The sequence below is a fragment of the Cuculus canorus genome, chromosome 20 (assembly GCF_017976375.1).
Source record: "Cuculus canorus isolate bCucCan1 chromosome 20, bCucCan1.pri, whole genome shotgun sequence".
Taxonomy (NCBI): domain Eukaryota; kingdom Metazoa; phylum Chordata; class Aves; order Cuculiformes; family Cuculidae; genus Cuculus; species Cuculus canorus.
Window position 1 is genome coordinate 5,959,455 of NC_071420.1, and position 24,298 is coordinate 5,983,752.

Sequence of the window (24,298 nt, forward strand, 5' to 3'; positions counted from 1 at the left end):
TGTCAGCCTGCGGGAATTCGGCCGGCGAATGTCTTCATAGCCTTTGGGAACATGGCTGAGATAAACCCTTTACTGAGCTAAATGCAGTAACAGCTAATCCCTTGGAAACAGTCACCTGGGCCCTGCGCGGCGAAAAGAGGCTTTGCCGCTCCGCACAGCGGCACCGACAAGAACATTAACTCACTTTTCTTTGGAAATGAAAAGCACCTTTCCAGGGGAGTTCAAGGGATTAGGTACCAGCTGGAATATTAAGGTAGGCATTTTTGCACCTTTTTGTATAGTATGTACCCTAAAAGCTTGGTCAGCTCTGGTGAGATGGGGGTTACGGCTGAGCATCCCCGCGCTGCGGCAGGAGAGAGTCTCGATGTGGCACAGAGGCCAATGGTGCCCGAGGAGCTCCTGAGGCTGAGCGCGGCGTGGCTGCCCACGCTCTGCAGGGCACCCCAGCTCAGTGCTGTGCCCCAGCCCCCCACCCCAAAACTGAAGCTCCTTTAAGCCTTGCTGAGCCAAACGCCCTGACCTTTTCCAGCCCCTTCTTTAGCAAACGCCAAAGGCTGTGGAGAACATTCGGGCTGTTTTGACAATTCCACTTTTCCTTTTTTTGGGGGGGGAGGAGATTTGCATTGGTTTCTTTATTTTTCCTTTTAACACAACGCTTGCTTTCAAAAGCTTGAACTAGAAATTCTGTCTGCATAAAAGCAAAGCTCTGGTACTTCAGGGAAGGTTGATTAGGCTGTGGTTTTGAGGCCAGGGTTTTATCTTGGTGCTGGTTTCCATGAGACTTGGCAGCAGTGCAGCCGGACCAGCGAGCATCACGTATGAAGGCTGTTCACCAGCAGCCTGGCCAGCTGGAGGCATTGAAACAAGTGTGTACAATTTGTCTATAATATAAGATTGAGAAAGGAGTAAACACTTACATTAAATATTTGTTGTTCAGAGCAGGTTTGAGTGCTCAAAATACTTCCAAAATCCTGCTACTTTTCAACCTGTCTTTCTCCTACTGAATTTTCTATTTTAAGTAAATGGCACAGAGTTAGCTCAGAAGGGAAAAGCTACAACTGTCACTGTTCAAAGCATGCTTGGCTAGTTAGGATTTATGGGAGATGTTCGGGAAATGAGCAAACACTTGGAAGTTTATCTATTATTTATTATTGTAGCTGTTTAATTACCACTTGAAACCTTTTGGTTGGTGTTATGGCTCTGCGTTCTTCACTAAGCAATACTCCAGCAATGTATGTGCTGGCATTTGTCCCAGTTAAACATTGCAGGAGATGAAAGTGCCGCAGTGGATTTCTGGAAGTCGGGAGTTTGAGCAGTGGAAGATGACAGCGTGGCACTTGGTGAGAGATCTGCAGGTGGACAGGAGTGGTGAGACTCCGTGATGAGGACGAGGAGTTGCCCCATTTTGAGGAGAAGCAAGGTGGGGTTGTGTGATGTCTGTCAGGAGTAAAACTTGGCTTCCAAGTATTGGGCTGCCAGCAGGGGCTTGGGTTCCTTCCTTCTACAGCGGTGATTCCTCCTCTGGGCTGGAAAGTGTGGAGTAATTGCTTGAAAGAAGGAGGTGACTCTTGTCCCATTGTGCAGCTGGTTTTGAATCCATGGGCTGTGCAGCAACCTGCTGGCTCTACCTCCTTCCTGCACTCAGCAATAGAAGTTGCTTTGTGTCAGACCACGCGCCATCATCTCTTCCTGCCCAGGCTGCTGGGCTGTGACTGGAAAACCTGTTCAATTCGCATGAAGCCAACCCAAAGCACTGGGTGAGCCAAGCACAGCTGCAATCCAGCTGTTTTTCCCCAAGAAATCTGTGCTTTTAAGCATTGCTGTAACTCTAACAAGACCTAATAAGCAAATGAGGCATGTGTTGAGGTTGGTGCGAATCTGCACATCTGGAAGAAGAATATGATAAACTCAATGGAAGGGTTGGTGGGACTCCCCCTGCCTTCAGCGAAGTGGCTGCAGTGCTTGGTTGCAATGGGAATAATCCCCTTCCCCCTGCTGTTGCTGGTGTATCTGAAGGTGGGCCCGTTCCTCCAGCGTTGGCCATCCCCTCGTGGATATGCTCGTTTAACCCTTTGCAAAAAAGGTCACAGAAGTCTGCAATCAGCAAAGTTCCTTCATCAAGTGACTCCTGCGGGAAAGGACTGAGAGGGCCTGGAGAGGAGTGGAAGACTCATAAGAGAGATGAAGCAAGGTGCTTTTTATGGAATGAATAATTTTTGGTGCAGAGGCGGCAGCATCTTATTTAATTCTAATTTGGGGAATGCGTGATTGACACCCAACGAGGGGTGCAGGATGCTGTTTCTCAGCGGGCTGTCATTCCCGTGCTCCATTTACCTGTCAGCACTTTTGCGGAGACTTCTCTCTTTGGATGCCATTAACCCATTTCCCACAATGTGTCCCTGCAGCCTCTCCCAGGAGCATGAGAGGCCCCGTCCAGTCCCTGCAGCTCCAAGGATCCACTTTGCGGCTGTGTTTGGCTTGTTTTCCTTGGCAGTACCTTCCCTGTTGTGGTGAGCAGGAGCCTTCCTGCTGGAAGCCCGCAAGGGGCTTGTTGATGCACCAGTTACAGCCAAGCGTGGCTCAGCCATGCCCCACCAGCTCTGGGCTTGCTCCTGCCCACACAACGTGGTTTTCCTTGCATACGGTCACCCCTACCTCTCCTGCCATTTCTCTGGGGAAGGACAAGCTTGTGGTGGGCAACTGGAGTCTGGGGAAGCGATGCTGTCACCGGGGATCTTTTCTCCCCGTCTACTGACCTTGTTCAGGAGAGGAGGGACTGGCAGTCCTACCCTTATTAAAAAGCCCATTAGCAGTTTTGTTTTGCTACAGTATGAATTTCAGCCAGGATCTTCCTCTTGGCCCTGTCCCCTTAATTAAGAATGTTAAGTGCTGTGAGCCTAAGCGGAATCTCATTGCAAAGTAAACTGAGAGCATGGGACTTGGGCGAGTCTTTTGTTACGGCTGTACAGGGCTTATGCTAATAGCAACAGCAGAGATTGAACCCAATCCCTGATGAGCTTTCCAGGAGTCTGATTAATCTGTTTAACAATGGATCTGGGGGGGTTTGTTTTGATCTTTTTCATGAGAGTTAAATTTTCGTCCTTTTTATCGCAGCCCTGGATCGTGTAAGCACAGCGGTGTTGCTTTCCTAATTGGTTTCAGGTTTATCTGTGTGTATTATGTTAAGAGCTTGCAAGAGCACTCATCACCATGGCATCAGAATGCTTCCTGTGCCAAAAGCTCTCAATAAAAACATACATAGATGTGTGCGCATACTTTTTTTTTTGGTCTTTTGGAAAGCGTGAAGACATTCTGCTTGAAGATCGTGGTTTTGCATGATTGTATTCCCTAAACAGCTTTGCAAATCGTTCTTTTCTGCTCCTGCTGGTATTGTGGCTCTGGTCCACGTGCCATGGAACAGAGAAATCTTTGCAATGAGTTTCGGACCAGAGCCTGGACAAGCAGAGTTTTGCATTTTTGTTGTTTATGGTTCACGCTGTGGGGCTGTACAAAGTGTTGATGATGGACCCTAACTCAAAAACTTACTGTCTAAAGTCAGGATGGAGCGAGGGGAGGAGGGAAGGAGGGGAAAGAGCACATATTTCTAACCAGTCAGTCTAGTGTCTCTCCTGGGCAGACCATGCGTGCACTGGCTGGCTTTGACTTGCTGGAAAGCACAGCAGCGGCAGCAAGAGGAAGCAAGATATTTCAAGTGAAATGCACCTGTTGAAGATAACAGGATTTAAAGGCTGCATGACATAAAGTACGATGGGGCATAGAGCTGGAGGAAAAAGGCTATGCAATGTGCATTTGGAGAAATGTCCTATTATCCGCAGCAGAAGTTTCTCCCTCTCTTGATTTCACCTGTTCTTGAATGCGCTCAGTGATTGCTTTTCATGTATGAATGCTTGTAAAAAATGGAGCTCCCCAAACAGATGTGAAATGTTTATGTGAGTTAATGACTTCAGAGAGCTCTGCTTGTTTAAAACTACAATGGTGATGAATTAGCCTTGGCTGCAGTCTGCAGTCCAACGTGGAGCATATTCGGTGCCGGCAACGGGACAGCACAGTGGTGACTGCACGCTGCTCCGTGCTCAGGGAGCTGCTTCATTACTGGCTTTCCTGAGGTGCTTATGGCGTGGTGGGAAAGAGCCTTCCCAGGGGCTGAGAATTCAGTATGAAGTGTGTAACCTCTGGGGTTTGCACTGTTGCAGAGGATGAATGAAATGTCTGATGAATGTTTTCTCGTTGGAGCTGGATGAAACTCTTAGCCTGAAATCGAGAGCTTGTGGCCGGTGGGCCTTGAAGGTGTTTTATTCTGGGTGTTTTCCTACTGCTTCTTTGCTCCCTACAGTTCCCTTTGAGCTCAACTACCAGGAAAGAGAGTTGGATCAATGTGGTGCTGGTTACCCTGGGGGCAAACCTGCCCTGGCTGCAAGTTGGATGCAAAAAGGTGAGGGAGAGTTTCCAGGGGTGAGACTGTCCTGTCCTTTTGTCTCTGCTATGGGCTGCAGAGAAAGGGATTAAGGACAGGAGTAAGCTTCTTTCTACCTGCCTCCCTTTTTCCCCAAGATACAGCTATTTGCTGAGAGGATCTGTTTCTTTGGGTTCGCTTTTCCGCACTGCCGTAGCGATAAGTTTAAAGTGTCCGGTGGTGTCCTGGTCTATAATCTTCCAGCAGCCAGTGAGCACAGTGTGTGATGGCCAGGAGAGCTGGAGGTGGACAGTCTTGCTGCCTCATCCATGCTTGGGAGAGTGGCTTGGATGGAGACAGACACATGGAGCCATTATCCAGGTAGGGAGCAGGCAGATCTCATGATGTTATCACCATAGCGAAATAATAGGTAATTAACCTTTATTTTTAAAGATTTCTTTAGTGTGGGAGAGAGGGTGTGTTTGCATCGGCATGAAGTGGGTTCACAGTGGAGCTGCTGTTCATAAAGGCTCTCGGGATTTCCTTCGGGACTTTGTTCACACACCTGATACCATAGCAATAGATGATGATGATGTGCTGGTGGGATGGGTGCTGTTTGCTTCCCCTGATGCTCACGTGTCAGAAGGGGTGTGTGAGTGCGTGTGCCATCCCCTGATCCTTTCTGGGGTGCCTGGGCTGTTGGGGTGCATCACCACGTGTGCTCACAGCAGTGTGAGGGGCACTCGCTGAAGCGGCCAGACCTGCTGACTGCTGTCCTTGTCTGGATTTTAGGGTCAATCTGCCACAGCCCTGCTGTTGGATCTTAAGCTAGAGTTTCAAAGGCATCAAGGTATCTATTGGGGTCCGTTCAAAAGTACTTACATCTGCTCCCCAGATTCCCTGTTTCCTGTGAACGTATCCCACGGGATGTTTGGAGTTGAGAGCATTTGTTTGTGAGGTGCTTGTATTCCTCTGGAATGGAGGGGTCTTCAAGTACTAAAAGTGGTTTAACTTTTGCAGCTTCATATATGAATTTCTGTGAGAGTAGCAGAAGGATGTTGAAAAAGTTTGGCTGTGGTCCTGGCAGCAGCCTCTGTGGAGCCCTGCTGGCTCCGGAGCTGGGCTCTGCCCATCCCGTGCCAGGAACAGGGCTTGTGTCCGCTGTGCAATCAGGGTGCCTGCAGTTTGTACGAGTGTTAGCTGAGGCTGGGAGGTGTCTCCAAAACTGACTTTCAGAGCACTTTAAATGCAACCCTGCGATGTGTTTTTCCTCTGCTGTTTCAGCCCAGGGTTTCCTGGCAGCGCTTGGTCTGTCCTAGCATGACGAGGTCAGCAGCGATTACACTGGCATCGGAAACGGGAGCCCCTTCCTCACCACGGAGTGCTGCCACGTTGACGTAGAAAATGGACAAGTGGTTTAGGTAGTGAAATGATTTGGATTTGGTCCTGGATTGAATGAGACTTCTGGAGCCAATGTGCTTACTCATCAGATGACTCACGTCTTAGTCACTTTGGGAATAAGTGCTTCCCTTTTTGGGTGCTTCCAGAATGGTTCGGGTGGAGATGAGCTTAAAATTCCCACCTCCCTTTTGATAATTCTTTTAAAAGTGTCTAAAAAAAGATCGGTTGTGGGAGAGGAGATAAAACAATCACATGTAGGGCCCTTGGGAAGAACACAGAATCATGGAGTGGTTTGGGTGGGAAGGGACCTTTAAAGCCCATCCATTCCACCCCCTGCCATGGGCAGGGACACCTCCCACTGGATCAGGGGCTCCGAGCCCCATCCAACCTGGCCTTGGACACCTCCAGGGATGGGGCAGCCACCGCTGCTCTGGACAACCTGGGCCAGGGCCTCCTCTGGACCTGTTCCAACACTTCCGTATCCTTCTTATGTTGGGGATTCCAGAACTGGACACAGGACTTCAGGTGGGGCTTCAGATGTTGAAGATGGAGACGCAGTGACCTGTCAATAGCAAGGATCATGATTCCAGTGCAGACATTCTTGCTTGCATTGGGAACGGTGATGTAGTGTGGTTATAAACAATGATGCTGATGCTCTTACAGTGCTGTGTTCAGTTATAGAGAGAGGACAAAGGCAAATGAAGTAGCCAGAGGTCAGGAATCAGAAATTTGGGATTCTCTTTCTGAGCTCTGTGGAGCTGCCTCGGCAATCCTGAAGAAGAGTGTCTCCTCTCAGCTCCTCTCTGTAAAACACAGTAGGTCACGGCAGGTGATGGATACGATGTAAATGAGAATTTCCCATTGGAATGGGTTATGATTTCAAACACGGGAAGCTGAAGAATAGGGTTTTATTGTTAGAACTGGTGAAAGTAAAGCCAAAAATAGTTTTCTTACAAGCGTGCTTTGTCGGGTACAGGAGGATAATTCACAGGCTTGTAGGTTTTAAGGTCTCTGTAATGGTCTGTGGTGGATCTTGTTGGTCACAGTGTGGAGGATTGTACCAGCAGCTCCTTTTGGAGAATTCAAGTCAAGGAATTTATTGCTTTCTTAAGAAGTCTTCTAGTTTGTTGTGCCTCTTATATAGCAGAAGTTTGTGTTCTCTGTTTTAAAATGTAACTAATTTACAAGATTGTTGCTAAACCTCAAGGGCAAAGGAATTCTGCTAACACATGATAATAATATTGTAATGATGATGCAGGCAAATGTTAGCAATTTTGGTGTTGTTACTGCATGGAAAACTTTCCAGATGAAGTTAGCTCAGATGATAAAGCTGCCCCCAAGTACGCTACCTCTGTGGGTTTATTTGTGCTTCTGCTCTGTTTTTGGATGATATTGTGTATTTCTGGCATCCCTTTGCAAGTGAGTGTGCGTGTGTGTGCCTCCCAGACACCAACAAGGAGTTAGGGAAACGTAGGAGATGATGGTGAGCCCTGTCCTACATGCACCCCTCAAGCGGCTGCAAAGCAAACAGCCCGGTGGCTTAGTGCCAGAGAGGGACAACGTGAGAGGAACCGAGCTGGAGCCACATCCGAGTGTGATGCTGGAGCGCTTTCAGCCAATGATGGAAGCTGCGAATTTGGAAGACTTGACCTGAGCTTTAGGAAGAACTGGAAATGCACATGTGGAAGAGAATGCTGTCACTCTCCTCACTCCTGGGAAAGGAGCCCTGGGTGGCTCCAGTGTAATCGGGCAGTGCTCGTAGACCCATGTGAAACGCGCACCCAGGTACTCATGTGAGTATTTCCATGTTTTTGAGGCTGAGATTTTTAGTGCTGCTCATGCTTTGGCACGTGGATGTCGTCCCTTCTGATGGCCTGAGACCATCGTTAAAAGTTCAAGTGTGTGCTTAAGTGCTTTGCTGGAGTAGAGCTGCCATCGCAGAGAGCAGCGCTGTGTTGGGAAACTTAATGGCTGTGTACTGACTAATTGTTCAGAGCTGTGTCCTGGAGGATGCTGAGCACCCTGGCTGGGAGCCAGCAAGGCTTTAAACATGTTTTGCCTTTTTTTTTTTTAACATCATTACCAGTTTTGTTCTTTGATTTCTTTTCCCTTGGCAACTTGAGAAGGATATGTGAGTAGCCAGAGCAGTGTAATTCACCCTGACCTGTACGGCAGGAATGTCCCATGGGACACAGGAGAGCTGACTGGAGCAGGTATTGCCACTGGTGCTCGAGCCAACTGGCTTCAGATTTTCTCTTCTGTATTCTCCAGGCTAGGCTGTGTGAACAATGCTCCAACTGCAGTTGTAAACCGCATTCCATCTTTCCACCTCTCTTTGCTTGCTCTGAAACTGCATAGATCTTATTTATTCCCCCCTTTCCTCTTTGACTGTATTTGGCTTTCTCCTGCCTTGAAAACGGTGGTGGTGAGTTGCCAAATTGAGGTTTTATTTGGAAGTGTCGTCATCTGCAGGAGAGTTCAGGGCAGGGCAGAAAGGAGCCTAAAAATCCTCTGGAGGAGATGGCTTCTAGCTGCTGTCAGGTTTTCAGGGCGTTGTTCTTTGGCTTTGCCTGCTGAGTGCAGAAGAACTGTGCTGCAGCCCTAGTCAGAGGCTGGGAAGGAGCCTCATTCTCCAAAGAGATGGCTGCATGCGTGCTGCTGTTATCAGCTGTGTCTCTTCTGTCCCTGTGTCTTCAGCTGGGGCAGCTCTTCTTGTAGCTCAATGTGCCTCACTGGGCACGTGAAGCAAGACTAAATCTGGTGTTGCTGTCAAAACCCACACCTCCCTCAGCAGGGAGCATCTCCTTGCCGGTGGATTTACTCCGTGTCTTCCTCCTGTGCCTGCTGACTTGGTGGCCAAGCCCGTGTCTTTTCCTGCTGTTCTTGTTGCAGCTCTGCAGAGGGGACAGAACTCAGGGATGGCTTTGCCTCACTTCTAATGCTTCAGAAAAGCTCTGGCTTGTCAGGTGCGATGCGCGATACGTTGTCCAGAGCCACGGAGAATGGGGGAACTTCAGTGTCCCAGGGGAGCACGGCACACAGACCAGAGCCTGGGAAACTTTTGTTGATCCTTTGGTGCTGCAAAGCCTTTTTCATGCTCTGACAAAAGCAGAGAGATCCTCAGCCTAAATTTTGGGAATAGCCTTGCAATGACTCAGAAGAACAGCTTTCTCCTCTGCAGTCTTTGCCCAGCAACTCACCAGATAATCTCCAGTCACTGACCTTGGGGCTTTGAAAGTGCATTTTGGCTTAAAGAGCTAAAGCTTAAGCCTTCAAAGGAACCGGGAAGCCTCCTAACATTTTAAATTTCTGAGCAATGGGGTTATGTGGGTACGGCCAAGGGTAATCGCGGGGGTGGTTTTCTTGGTTCTGGCTCCTGCAGGATCTGTGGCTCATGCCCTGCAGTCCGTTCCCTCTGCACAGAGCACCTCTCTGCTGCCGCCTTTGATTTTGTGCAAGTTAACTGAGGCCATGTTTTCAAGTCCTGGGGTTTCTAAAAGATGTGAGGGTTATCAGAACATGGGATTCATCCATGTGGAAATAGAGCAAATACTTTGAGCTCTGAATTTCAAGTGCATTTGTCTTTTCTTATAGCGGTCACTGCTTTTTGTCTTGCTCTGTGTGGTTCTTCTCTGCTTTGCCTTTTGCCTTGGATGTGCGGAGCTGAAGACCATCAGCCCACGGGCAGTTAGGAGGTGGGCGTTGGGGTCAGTTCCCTGTTTAAACTCTTTGCAGAGATCACTTTGAATGGAAATCTCCACCTATATCTGAGCTGCTGGGGAGAAGAAAGCCTGCTGTGTTCTGTGCTGGAGGTTTTTATTGTAGATTTGCAATCCTGGAACAGCTGGAAATGAATGGTTTTAAAGTGTCAGGTAGACTTTTCCCTGCAGCTGGCTTATACAGCTGCGCAACTCGATATACCCCTTGAAATTCCTTCAGATCTCTCAAAGGCAGCTGAAAGCTTTTTCCTGATCTGGGAGGAAGATAAATTTCTCAGACCAGGTGAACTTGTTCTGCCTGGTGGCTTGTTTGGTTTGTTGTAGATGCTTTTTAAACAAAACCCAACTTCAGCGCTGGGCTGTGAGATCTGAGGCTGGTGGGGCTACCTGGTACTGAATTACTTTGCTGTGTCCATGATTTATATGTGTGCTTTCCCAGACCTTGCTTTGCTGCTCCTAAACTATACCAGCGGTCTTCTGCAGGGATTTGCTTTTCTGCTGTTGAATTCTTATTTATCAGGCAGCAAAAAAGAAATCTGAGCATCCCCGAGCACCTCAAAATCAGAATCAGCTGCGGTGGTTGGTATGGAAGGGAATGATGGGTGTTATGGAAGGGGATGATGGGTGTAGGTAGGACTGAGAAATACACTGGTGAAATAAATACATCAGAGTAGAGGGAAAAAATGGCCTGGAAGTGGTGTGCAGAGGCCGTCTGGGTGCTGACGTGCCGCTGTGGGCTCAGGCACTGCTGCTGGAGCAGCAGCCTGGCTGCACGATTCCCGATTGCTTCTTCCCTCCTCCTTAATTTATTTGTTAGTGGATATCATGGGCTCCTCTGAGGCAGCCAGATGCTGCTCAGGCTGATGGGGCCTTGCTGCACAATAGAACCCAGGAATTTGGGATTTCAACTGGCAAACCAGTTGCAAGCCCTGGTTTGAGGTGGCAGCACTCATGGTTGGGAAACCCTTTGCGGTTTTACCCTGCGTGGGTTTGATATGGAGCACTGAAGGCAATGCCGCTTGACCTGTTCTTTCTGTAAACGCATCCTGGCAGGAGGAAGGTGGTGTGTTTTCCTCTCTGCTCCCCCTCTCTGCAGCTTTGGAATCCAGTTGGGCAGAGGAGGAGCCCTCGGAGCTTTGAGGTTCGTGCAATTCTGGTAGAGGTAGGCAGCAGTAGATTGGATTTGAGTGCTCAATTCTGCTACCATGGGATCAGTAGGGTTTCTACCACCAGGGAGGGTTAGACCTGGCCTGTGCAGAATCATAGGTCTTTCAGCTGCTCTTGGATTCTTTTGTTTTATTCATCGCTATCTTCTGTGGCAATTTTGAGGTATCAGTATCGATTGCAGCAGAAGGCGGCTCATCTGCGATGAATCCTTTTCCTTTAGAACAATCCAAAAGTATTTTCTTTAACCTGCCATATCCCTCTCCGTCATTGAGGAGTCGTCATTGCAATTCAGACCCTATATATCAAAGACTCCTTGATTCTGAGACAGTTGTTTTGCTCATGAATCGATGGGGTCTGGCTGCTGCTGTACTTGTTAACATTTTACAGATAATCGAAGCCTTTCAAACTTGTTGGGATCTGACATTCTCAGTTATTTTTTTGAAGCGCCCCCTCGCCGGCTGTTTCAATACCACTCCAGCAAGCTGTGCTCCCTGCCACTGCTGCCCCCTCTCCAGGGAATCACGCGGCCTCTCAGCTCAGCAACTGTGACACCTCTTCTTCCTCCTCCTCCCTGCTCAGATTTGGCCCCAGGAGTCTGTTCCCTTTGCTGTGCAGATTCTACGCTGACCTTACACGGAACACTTGTATGAGTTGATATTGCCCATGTCCACTTGTGCAACCTCAAGCTGTAACAGCAGGTGCTCTGACAGTGATCACAACTCCCCTTTCCCATGGGATTATGGGCTTCCGCTGACCCTGTGCATGGTGCAAGCTGCATTTGGGGCATTTCCTGCATTCTTGATGGGTTTTGGAAGAGGCAGTGGGGGTGTGCAGGCTCTGAGGTCTGGGTCAGTGTCGGCAGAGTGCCAGATGGGAGCAGCACACACTAGAGCAGCTTTGGAAGCGGTGGTGTCCCAGGTGTTTGCTCTTCTCCGACTTCAAACTGAGTGGTTCAGATGTTGTCCAGGCTGTGTATGCATATTAAGAAGCTGTCCCTAGGGTGACTTGGAGTAGGACAAAACGTCTGGTGTGGCTGGGGACGTGCTAGGGTGTCCACTGCGTGGTCGTGTAGGATGACCGATCTCTGAGCTCTCTGCCCATGCCAGCTTCCTCCACCCTCCTGTTCTTCACTGTCGCGGTGTCAGGACTGGATGTCAGGCTGGCACAGCAGCCGGGATCCTTCCCCCACAAGGCTTTTGTGTCCCTTATCACAAGGGCAAATGGGATTACGTTATAATCTGAGCTCAGGTTGTCTGCGGGGATGGTGTGGAGTTGGGTGCTGGGATGTGCTGGGTTTGCAGTCGCTACTGGGAAGTTGCCAATGGGTCGTGGAAACACTTAGCATCATGACAAGCAAAACCTATGGGATATGTGGGCTCAGTGCCTCTCACTGACCATTCTCCGTGCTTTGCCGACTGTAATTTGCAAAATGAAACCACAAGCAGCTTTAAAAGATTAAAGCAGAAGCAAATATGGTCCAGCATCAGGGTCTGTTGTCCACGAGTCTCTCTGCTGTAAAAGCCACTAGGCAAATGCCATATGGAAGTAGTTTGTAGCCAGGACTTGAGTACAAAAGAGCACAGCTCCTCTTGGATTCATTGGTGTTGTCCCTACCAAAGCCATGATTAAAATGCACCACCCCTCGTTGGAAAACGTTCTGGCAGGGCTCCTATTGCACCAGCGTTATCCGTGGTGTTTAATAATATCACTCTCACTTAGATGGATTTGGCACTCCTCAATGTTTTCTTGTTACAGGAATTTCCTTAAGTAGAAACTTTTTCTTCAGAGTAATTTTTGGTTGATTATTGCTTATATATGCAATTAGTGTAATTGCATCTGATTATGCAAATGTATTTAATCATATAATTAGAACGTGAAGGGATGAAATATAATGCAGTTGGGAAATCTTTTGTGAAACCTCCCGAGCTCGCTATGCTGTGCGCAAGGTGGTTGTTATCTCGTGCTGTAGGCTGCGAGACTGAAGGTTTTAGTTCAGCATCCTGTGCAGTTTCAAAACATTTAAAACGTGCAGTTAATTGCTCTTAAAATTGGTTACAGAATCACAAGGTTGGAAAGGACCCATTGGATCATCGAGTCCAACCATTCCTAACACTCCCTAAACCATGGCCCTCAGCACTTCATCCACCCGTTCCTTGAACACCTCCAGGGAAGGCGACTCGACCACCTCCCTGGGCAGCTGTTCCAGTGCCCAATGACTCTTACTGTGAAGAATTTTTTCCTGCTATCCAGTCTGACCCTCCCCTGGTGCAGCTTGAGGCCATTCCCCTTGTCCTGTCCCCTGTCACTTGGGAGAAGAGCCCAGCTCCCTCCTCTCCACAGTCTCCTCTCAGGTAGTTGTAGAGAGCAATAAGGTCTCCCCTCAGCCTCCTCTTCTCCAGGCTGAACACCCCCAGCTCTCTCAGCCGCTCCTCGTAAGACGTTCTCCAGCCCCTCACCAGCTTTGTTGCTCTTCTCTGGACACACTCCAGAGCCTCAACATCCTTCTTGTGGTGAGGGGCCCAGAACTGAACAGCCTTCATGGTGGGAAGGCCTGTAACTTTTTTTCTACACCATAATATTCAGAGCTCGGTGTTGAGCTCAGCCCCGCTGCCTCATATCTGCATCCACGTTTTACACCCAGGGATGTGAAAGCATCCATCCTGCGTTGGACCCGAATCCTGGATCCTCCCCGCAGCCAGAGTCTGTCATGGGGCAGAGGGGGAGAGCACGACAAGCATGGTGCTTTGAGGTGCTCGTTGTCTGTAGGTCAGAGAATGAATTGGCCTCAAAATCCCTTCTGAAAACACCCTGCCTTGGTAAGGAGGAGGGGGCAGGAATGGTGCATTTTCCAGACCGTGCTCTGGAGATGTTTGTTGTCATTCCAGAGACCTGGCAGGAGCAGGGGCCCGAGCCTGCTCCTCGGATCTCTCACACAGTGCTTGAATAGCAGAAAATGCTGGGTTTTGTCATCCAGCGGTTACTTCTAGAGCTGCGCTAAGAGCTTCGCAGAAGTAATCAAAGTGCCTTGCCTTTATGATCTAATTTTCAGCTGTGGCACAGCAGCCAGGCTCACGGCCAAGGACTGCGGAGAGGAGCGAAAAGGACTCGAATGATTATGACAGGATCAAGTGGTTTCTCAGCAGGACAGGATTGTCTGTGGTCTTAAATAAGAGCCTCATGAGCCACAGGATAAAGCAAGTGTGTGGCGTGTATGCAAAAAGCACAATCAGTATATTCTTACTTATTATTTGGGTTATGTTAATATCTCTTACTTCTGGTCAGGATTCGGTACCAAAAGCGATTCCCAATGAGAGCGCAATCCAAACAGCCGGTCTGGAGCACATCGGTCTCGATTATCTCTGCAAGGCCTGTGGGGATTTGCTTTCTTTTCTGCTTCACAGAGCTGCATCTTCTTGTCATTCGTTGCTGCTCCGTTTGGGCTGCTTTGTGGCCAGCGGATGTCTGAAAATGGTTTGTGTGCCGATTCTTCGCAGCAGTGGCGTGAGTGGAGATGGGCAGGAGGCAACCTTATCCTCAGGTGCCCTACTTGGTGTGCTGGGGCGGGTAGAGCTAAAACAAAAGCAAGCATTCTCCGAGTTGAATTGCTACATCAAAGATGAACCCTCTGGCTGCTCCTCACCGCAGCAATGAGACCCAGAAGCGTTTGGCTCCTTTGATCTGAAGAGCCTTGCGTTGCAAACAGCTTTGTGCTAGTGGGGCTCACGGCAGCTCAGATGTCGCTCTGAGGTGTGGCTATGGGACATAAGTCCCCCTTATGCTCCTTGGGCTAAAGATGTTGGAGTGAGCTGGCTGGATTTCAGGCAGCCTCCCCCATGGAGAAATGCTGATGGAGTCAGGATAGGGGTGAGGAAATCTGTCCCTCGTGTCAGGATGGTGGGCTAATGCTGAGCGCTTGGAAGTCCTGCGCTGCGGAACAGGGAGCACAGCAGAGACTCTGGGATGGAAATAGTCCTGGGTTGTGTTGCTTGGTGTGGGGAGAGACCCTGGGCCCTGGAAGGGACTTGCTGACATAGTATTTCAAACATGTCTTTCAAGAAGCTGTTCGGGACTTGGCAGCCCAGCCCAGGACTTGCTGCTTCTCTCCTTAAAAGGAGTTTGTGATGCTGGTTAACAGCGGTCGGAGCAGATTCTTCCTTGCAGATGTCTTGCTGTGAGGGAACATCTGAAGGAAAGGTGATGCAAGCTCTTGGTGGTACAAGATAGGGCTGGATGTGCAGCCAGCTCTGCCCCAGGGCAGGACTGTGTCCTGGTCGGTGATCTGACCTGAGCTGGAAGATGCCGGTGATGGAGATGATATCCCCTCTGCAGGCAGCCTGTCATGGGATACAGCTGCCTGCACTGTGTAGAAAACTTAACTGGATTCCTGACCTTGCTAGCATGTATTTAGCAGGCTAAAGCCGTCTATGATCTTTGGGACCTCGCTTTGAGAGTGCCTGTGGGTCCTGTGTGGGTGAAAAGCACCCAAGGGATGTGGCCATCAAACAGGGTTCCACTGCGATGTCCCTGTGCTGGCACGGAAGGCACTGTGCAAGGGCGTTCGAAGAAGTCTCCAACCGAGCAGCAGCGAAACTGCTGCCTGAAGGCTTTCTGTGCTAATGTTCATTGTAGCTGTTCTCCACGGTGACTTATTTTACTGGGAAAGCCCTTGGTCCATCAGCATGGTGCAGGTGTGTTCGCAGAGACAAAGGGGAAACGGGAAGAGGTGGGCCGAGGGCAGCATCATGCTGAACCTGGGAACTGCGACAGATGAAGCTGTAAAGTCACTTTTCTGAGAAGCCTGTAGCAAAATCAGGAAATGAAGCTGGATTTGCTGCGGCCCAGGCCCTTTTAACCTCCCCGTGCTTCCTCATAGGAATGTTTCTAGTTGGCCAAATGGATGGACTGAGCAGTGAACTAGGCTTACAGTTCTTTACTTTTCAAACAATGCCTTGAAATGCAGTGAAATTAATGGCGTTCAGTTATTCATCCTGGGGAGACCTTAGAGCAGCCTCCAGTACCAAAAGGGGCTCCAGGGAAGCTGGGGAGGGGCTCTGGATCAGGGAGTGCAGAGATAGAATGAAAGGGAATGGTTTTAAGCTGAAAGAGGGGAGATTGAGATGAGGTCTTGGGGAGAAATGTTTTCCTGTGAGGGTGGGGAGGCCCTGGCCCAGGTTGTCCAGAGCAGTGGTGGCTGCCCCATCCCTGGAAGGGTTCAAGGTGTGGTTGGATGGGGCTTGGAGCCCCTGATCCAGTGGGAGGTGTCCCTGCCCACGGCAGGGGTGGAACTGGATGGGCTTTGGAGTCTCTTCCAACCCAAACCATGCTATGATTCTGTGATCTCCTGCTCCCACGTACAATACGGAGTGTTCTCCTGAATCCTATTCCTTTCAAATGGTGTTTTGTGCTGTGCTCTGCTCAGCACCTGCCTGGGGAACATGTGCAGCCGTTTGATAAATATATTGCGTAAAGCACCACTGAAGTGGCAATCAGCCTGCAGCAGAGAAACAGCTAAAGGGGAAAATGGTAAAGAAGATACATGTAAGTAAATTAATTTTGCTCATATAAGCTTGTTTGCAGCTTTAGTTGGTGTCTGCAGCGTAATCCTCTGATCTGCAGCAGGTGTTGCCCGTTGTGGGGATCAGAGCAGTGTCTGTGTGAAGAGCATCAGCCTCAAGGCTGTGCAGGAGCTCGTGGAAGGTAGCGCTGGTCTCTGTTCTGCTGGGGTTTCCCAACACAACAAGGTGCGGTGGTGTTGTAGCCTGACAAACTGCAAATCCACCATTGATTTTTGCCTGGCAGAAGTAAATCGCCTTTTGTACTGGGTTTTATGCACAGTGAGACTGATCTGTGCATAACTGAGCTGCTTATTCAGAAACCATTGCTTTCTAATGTACTTTTGGAGGATTTATCGGTGAAAAGGAATCCTTCAAAACAGAAGAACCTGAAACAAAGCCCAGGTCTACAGAAAGACCTTTATTGTCTTAAGTCTTGTGGGATTTTTTTAGCGTACTTTTAGCAGCGCTATGTTACTGGTAGTGATGCTGTATGGGTCTGTTTTGATTGGATGAACTGATTTATGGGGTTTATTTTCAGTTTATCTATTTAGATTGTCAGTTGGCTGGAGATTTATTTTGCACCCTGAGCTGTGGGTTAGAGCAGTGCGAGTGGGCTTCTGCTTTTGAAGGACTGACCGTGGGTTGCCCACTCCGGGTAGTGAGGAGCTGTGCAGGCGGTTGACATGAGCATCATTGTGTGCTGAGTCCTGGCTGCTGTTCCCCAATGTTTTTGGCTACTTTTCCCGTTGACTGCGCAGTGAGGACACGTGTGAGATGCCCAAGTGTTCAGTGCAGGTGAGTGGTTTGTGGGCTTTCACGACCAGCTGTGCAGCAACACTGGCAGATGCTTCCCTCCCCTCGTTCCCATGTGTAGGAAAAACCTTGTGGCAGGAGGGAGAAAGAAGGTGGGGGAGCTGAGCTGCAGACTTTGCAGGTTGATTTTTTTCACTCTCGGTGTTTTAATAGAAGGTTTTAGAGCTGATCTCACCATTTCATTACTGGATTGAGTGACTGACGCTGCTGTCGTTTGGTTTTTTTTCAAACAAGCCTGCAGAAGAGGCAGGAGAAGGCGGTAAGATGATACCTGGATGGAGGAAGAGGGAAAGGGGGTGAAGAGTGGGCTTTGGGGAGCACGCATTGGGATTTGGATGTTTCCTTTCTGTGACACTGAGAGCCCTGTGTGTCTCCCCCGAGCCTGGCATGCGACCTAGGGTGAAGCTGCTCATCCAGATCTCTCTCCGTTTTCTTTATTGATATAAAAGATTGCTCGAGCTTGGCTGCTACGCAGCTGCGAGGGTCTCGGGAGGTCGTCTCTCTTTGTAGCAGAGTTCAACTGTAGTGTGTCTAACTGAGGGTCATTGGGTGCCTATGAGCCAGGCTCGACCTTTGCTCCGTGCTCCTCAACAAGGGTGTTGAGTATGTTCCCGTGATGCTGGACGGGGCACGCTAACCCTTCCTCACGTAATATAAATGCTACCAGCATGAATGCACTGACTGTCTAGGGCCCTACAAGCCAACAGGGAGACTCCTGTGGAGCGCTGAAAGGCTGTGGATTTATGTGCCTTAGATTTGGATACACACCAGGAGCTCTTGTGCCCTATAAATAAGAACTCAAGAGGGTGAAAGTTTCACCCTTCAGCCTCGACTGGTTCAGAAGCTGTGCTTCTCCCTTTCCTGTGAGCTCGGTCTCGCTGCAGAAGAAGTTCTTTTTAGCTGTGTCACTTGTTACATACCAGATAAAATCTCTTCTTTATTGCTTTCATAAAGCGATGCTCAGGTTTGCCTTTCCTTCTGAGTGTTTGTGACTTGTTTACAGCCTGACAGTGTGTTACGTTCAATTTCTTTTATTCTAGAAGCAGCCAGGAATGGGTGTCTTGACTACATTTGTTTTGAGAGAATATTATGGTTCAGTTTACCTCTTTATGTTCCCTTTTAGGTGTTTCATGGAGTGATTCCATCATGCCCCATGCTGTCCGTGAGCGCTAGCACCGCAGGTCTCTGCAGCCCTGTCTGAGACCACACGGGCCGGACCCAGCGATGGGGGACTCTCCAACAACTGCTGTGGATGGAGGCACAGGAACGTGCTGCAAAGACACCCAGACTGAGCTGGCAGAGCGGGTGGCAGCCATTGATGTGGCTGTTGGCCCAGACAGAAGTGACCAAAATGGTGAAGACAACACTGAAGAAAATGACACTGTCTTTACTGATAATATAAAAGACATCCAAAGAAATGGAGTCAACAGTGATGTGGGAACGAATCAATTTCTGCCTCCTCAGAGGCAAGAAGATGCTCACTGGAGGCACGTTCCCAAGAGACCTCTCACTAGGCCCGTCCTATCAAGTAGGAAGTTGTCTCTTCAGGAAAAATCATCAGGAGGTTATTTGGCTTCTAGCAACACTCCTGGTTATGGTCCTTATGCCACTGGGCCATCGCCACGTATAATGAGGCGACCAACGATAGAGTCCAATCGGGTCTCCATATCGGATTCGGAGGTAGGAATGTTCTCTCCTGCAATTACGGTATTGAGGTGAGGTAGGTTTGTCTTCACTGGCAGTGAGAGTCTTCAGTCTTCTGGAGTAATAATCTGAAAGTGCTATTTTTTCTAAGGGGGTGGGGGAAATTCCCTGATACCAGGGATTGTATTAGCTCGGAATGGCTTGGACACCTTTGCATCCATCCCCTAGACCTCACCTAGAAGTAGCCTTGGTCCTGCCATGGGCTCCTTCAGCCCTCCCCTGCCCGGGACGGTCCTGCTGAGGGACCAGGACCCCCATTTTGTGGTGGGAGCACGCAGAAGCCTGTCAGGCTGTTTAGAGCAAGGGTTGTAGCCAAACAGCTTTGATCTCGTGTCCCCGCTGCGTGTGCCCTTCGGGGGTTTGTCAGTCACAGCAGCTTTGCGGCTGGTATTTTATGGCTTTAAGCTTCTGGAGATTATGTATCTGCTATTGTATTTTGCCATTATTGAAGACATGATTTAATTCTATAAAGAGCTTAAACACACTAGTGTTTCCTACTCCTGTCAGGGTTTCTTTTTGTCTCTAAAGCATTTGTACGGGTTTAACAGCAGTGGTGGCTGAGGTCTCAGGGGGGCTGTGGTTGTTCTTGCCTGCCTGCCTCGTAGCTACTCCCTCACTGCTGGGCTCAGACCTGTCCCAGCAGGATGACTGCTGTCGGAGGCGATCCCTGGAGCCGCGCTTCATCTTCCCAGCTTACAGGGACGGTACCTGTATCCTGTAGGAATAAGCAAAAGGTGTAGGAAGATGCATGCTTGTTATAGACTGAAGTTTGAGGCTGGCAGCTGAACAATGACAAATAAGTGTTAGATGAGTGACAGTAAGGCGAGAGTGCAGCCCAGCTCCAATGTCCTGTGTGTGACGTAGCAGTGGTTGTGTTCGTGACTGAGAGAGATGCTGGTAGTCCAAATAAAGCTGTACAGCTAACTGAGGCACAGCAGGGAACTCGAAGAGAAGTGGAGAAGGGGTCTTATGTCATTACATGCATTTGCTCAGTATGCTTGCTGTAAGCAATTAACAGAGCCTTGCATGTAGCAGGGAGGGCTGAGCTGAACCAGAAGGTGAGGGCAGAGCTTCTAAGAGCCACAGAGAGTTCTATGTTGAGGCTTTTGTTCCTATGTGGGCTAAAACAACTCCATGATGAGAAATGCAATCGTAGTGTACTGAGCAGTGTGCTTTCTGTTGATCGCTGATGCGCAGACCGTCGGTGAGCAGGGAAGCTGGGAGGTCATGCTGACAGGATCCAGCTCACTGGTCACAGCATCTGCCCTGCTCTCCCTGCAAGTGACTCTTTAACAAGAGTCAAGCTGTGCAGTCGTACTTGAATCCGTGTCTCTTACCTGCTTAAAGTGATTTCGGAATTGCTCCTTGGTCCTTTTTCCTTGCATTGAGTATGCAGCATCAGTCAGTGCCTTTTGGGTGGCAGGGCATCCATCACTCTGGCTCGCAGCTGCTGCCCGAGTGACTTACAGTCGTGCAGAAATGAAGACGAAGTTTGTGAGCACTTGGACTTTATCAGTGGCCCACGTGCAGGCGCCGTCTGTCAGGAGCAGAGATGGATGGGGCTGCATATCAAAACGCCCTGTGTTATGCCGATAGTGATCTAGGATTCAATCCGCTTTGCCTCGCAGCAGTAGCGGGCGCGGTGGCTCGCTGCCATGCTGTCAGCAGCTCTGTATCCCTGGCTGATCCGGAGAAATGATGGAGAGGTGTGTGATGGGGAGGCTGGATCTGAGGATACGGCAGAGGTGAATTTCCTGTTGTTCTCTGCTGAATTGTGGAAGAACCATGTGCTCAGTCAGAGCGGCTGATGAGCTTTTTAGTGCTGGTTTAATACTAGTTCACCGGCTGAGAGGGAAACTCATATTCAGGGATCAGAGGGCCAGAAGCCGAAGCTCAGGCTGCGACGCTGCAGGAGGCTTCGCACAGTGCTGTGAGCAGGCAGTGAATTGTGCCATCCTGTCCTGTCCCCGGGTCTGACAACCCAAACACGTGCCTTCCCATCCTGGTGTCCTTCCAGACAGCAGAGGCTCAATTCTCAGTTCTCGGGGTTTCTATTGCGCAGTGATGACAACAGTGGATTTATGGAATTCGTCCTGGCCTCTGGACTTCACTGTGCTTTATGATTTTTGATCAGTTTGTTTTCCATGGCATTGATCCGCACCCTCCTCTCTCTTGAGTAAGTACCTTGCATTTGTTAACGAATGGAGCATCTTGTTTTTTGAGGCAGAACAATTATTGCACACTTGGACGGACACAGCAGTTGATTTTGATGACGGCTTTTCATTAAAGAATCTCATTAATTCTTTGGTCTGTTCGTATTTATCAGCGGTTGCAAATACATTGGCGTGATGAAATCAAGAGTGCTGTACAATCTTATCTGTAAGAAACACTTGCCCCAGAGATGGGCGTTTCTCTCTGGTAAAGGAATAGGACAATTATTCCACTTCCAGCAGGAAAAGCAAATAGTAATGTAATATAACAGCCCTGCCAGTGTGCAGCAACATGTGGCAGGAGTCACCTCAGCTGAGAATTGTGGTCTTCCTGCAAGGCAAAAAAAAACTTAAGAAGCACCTATAGTATGGTTTGATTTAGCTGCGTTGAGCTCAAGTTCTTGAAGCACTGCAGAAGCTGAGATGATGGTGCTTCTCGCTGGTTGTGTAACGGAGGTGGCGATAGCGGCTGTAAACTCTCAGTGGCTGTGCTGCAGGTGTCCTGGCATAGCTCAGGAGCTCCATTTAGCAGCAGTGGAAGACCAGGGAGATGCTTTAGAGGGTCCAGCTGGTGCAGGGCAACAGTGGTCATTTCCAGCCAGAGGTGAGAAGGATGGTGTGAAGGTGATGGCCAGAGTCAAAGGAACTGGTGCCTTGAACACAGAAGGAGCAGGCACAGCCCCTCATTAGTTACGCTGAATAAAACTGCTCTGTAAGAGAGTTTGCCCAGCTGGATGGACTACGTCCCACATAATGAAGTCTGCTCCTTCAGGAGGGAGGGACAAAATGCCCCTGTGGCTGCTTGGAGAGTGTGTTTAGAAGAAGAAGCTGCAAACTGTGCTTTAGAGATACCACCTTGTCTTGAAATGGGAGGTTGGGATGGGTGCAGGCTCGTGCTGCAGCCCCAGGGCTGTGCAGTTGCCCGGGTGCTGGGGGCTGCTGGCCCGTGAGAGCCCCGTGGAGCCTGGGAATGGGTGGTTTCTGTTTAGTACTGAACACAGTACGATGTAGATGGTCGATGTAAGGAGCCGTTGGTTACACCGGGTTGAATGACAGAGTGGATTGGGTTGTTGGGTTGGGTTGTTGGGTTGGGTTGAGTTGGAAGGAACCTTAGAACCCATCCAGTTTCAACCCCCCTGCCATGGGCAGGGCCACCTCCCACTGGAGCAGGGTGATCAAAGCCTCATCCAACAAAGAACCTGGAGCGATGCTGGGAAATAGGAGTGGAGGGGCTGCTGGTGTTACGCCAGCACAACTGAAGTCAGAATTCAGCCCATAACTGCTTTGTCTTGGGCTGTCAAGAAGAAATGCAATGCTTATAGTGTTAACATATGTCAATTTAAAGAAGATTAAGTCATTCACTATTCTGCACTCAAATTCTGCTTGATGATGATTCAAACTCGGCCATTTCCTTCTACCAGTGCTCTAATTCTGTCTCCTTTTGATCCGCAGGACTGCGTGCAACTAAACCAGTACAAGCTGCAGAGCGAAATAGGCAAGGTACGGCACCGTCACTTGGGTTTGTCACAGAAGCCCAGGAGCACACACATAAGTACAGGTGGAAAGACCGTGCCAGCCCAAGGGATCTTAGAGGACAAGACTCTCTGTGACTTGTGCTTAGTGGTTTTTTTTTGGTTTGTTTGTTTTTAATCCTTATTAATTTGAGCAAGTTTTTTTCAAGGTCAAAGTGGAGCTCCTTCCTCTGAAATATAAATTCCTTTTCCTTCCCTCTGAAGGTGCTTAAGCTGGCTCTCTTCCAAGGTGTTTGCTTGCCAAGTGTAACGCTGAGTGTCTTTGCATTACTGCAGCCCAACAGGGACAGAAAACCAAAACCAAAGATCAGGGCAGGGGTTTGCTCCCCATCAGGGCTAATTTAGGTATTTATGCCCATGCATGAAATGCTAGTTTAATTCTTGTCCACGTTGAAAGGCTGCAGAATGACTCGGAAGAGATTCTTCCGAATTTATCCCAAGGTCTGGGCTGGTGAGCGGTGCAGACAGCTGCACAGTTGGACGTCTGCCACCATTGCAGATGGGCCCACAAGTGATAGTGCTTTCTGGAAGCTGTACCTATCGCTGCAGTTGGAAGCGTCTGCACCCTGAGCTGCAGAGACTTTCACCAAAAGTTTCATTAGCCCAAACTCCTCTCCCAGGCAAGAGGCCCCAGGCTATGGGGGGAGGCATCTTTCCTGTGTGTGCTTGGCTACCAGCAGTCAGGGTGCAAGGCTGGAGATGCCGCTGCTGGTGGTACAGCAGATCATCATCTGACACTCGGGCACAGCTTCAGACCCCTCACACTTAAGCCAAGGACAAGAGTCATGAGTTAAGGAGAGTATGAAGCCTCTGGTGGACTTGTCCCCTGCTGCCTCCTTCCCAGTGGGTCACAGCGAGCAGATAGGTGCCCTGAGGTTGGTAGAGGGTCTGCTGGACCTGCTCTGCTTCTGTGTCAGCCAGATGGCGTGTCATTCTCCTCTGAGACCTGGGTCTTTGTTTTAGCCCTCAGTGAGGTCAAGAGGAATGTTTTGAAGGCTGTGGTGTTCGTCCCACTCACTCAACAGGCGATGATACCTTGCCATGGTGTCATGTCTTGCATAAAATGTACAGTGTTGACACCGAACTGCAAAAAACCCAGCAGTTTTGGAGTTTTGTTTCAGGTTTTCAGTGGGGCTGTGGATACTGCAGCGATCCAGGCTTGCACCTGCTTGGGCAGAGGCTGTTAGAGGAAAGCAGGCAGCTGGTCTTCACTGGAGTCCATCTGCTGTCAAGAGATGGAGAGGTTTCCTGCTGAAAGTGGTCTTGCGCAGAAGTACAGGGAGGATGTCCATGCAGAATTCCCAAACTTGCGCCAAAAAGACTGCTTGGAAGTTATTTCTTCATCTCCCCACCCATGTTTGAGTTAAGGTGGATACAGTGGCTTTGGCTCAGGGCAGGAGGTAATGGGCTAAGACTCAACACTTCCAGATATTTTTAATCCTCAAAAAAAAAACTGTGGCTCCAAACATACAGCCTCGCTGCGGGTCATGTCAGCTGCAGGCTTTGCTCTAGGCATGACCTGCAGTCTTGGAGGGGTTTTTTTAGCTGCAAGGCCATGGTCTACCAGCCTTGCACGGCAAGTAGACAAAATGAAGCTGCTGAACTGACTGTGCAATTTGTGTTTGTTTTTAGGGCTCCTATGGTGTTGTGAAACTGGCCTACAATGAGGATGATGACAAGTATTATGTAAGTGTCTCCTCTGCTCCTCCTTGCCATTGCTGCTCCTCATTCTCTTTTGCACCTCTGAGAGCTTGGTCCCCTCTGCTTTTCTGCTTTTAGCAAA

At 49.3% G+C, this 24,298-nt stretch overlaps 1 protein-coding gene across 1 annotated transcript in view; it reads left to right on the forward strand.

Moving 5' to 3' along the window:
- The window catches only part of CAMKK1 (calcium/calmodulin dependent protein kinase kinase 1), a 77,772-nt gene that overhangs the window by 18,099 nt on the left and 35,375 nt on the right, over positions 1-24,298 (forward strand). The window contains exons 2-4 of the mRNA XM_054085054.1: positions 18,193-18,749; positions 22,436-22,483; positions 24,148-24,201. Coding sequence (XP_053941029.1) covers positions 18,294-18,749; positions 22,436-22,483; positions 24,148-24,201 — 558 coding nt within the window. The 5' untranslated portion in view covers positions 18,193-18,293. The remainder of the gene's footprint in view (positions 1-18,192; positions 18,750-22,435; positions 22,484-24,147; positions 24,202-24,298) is intronic.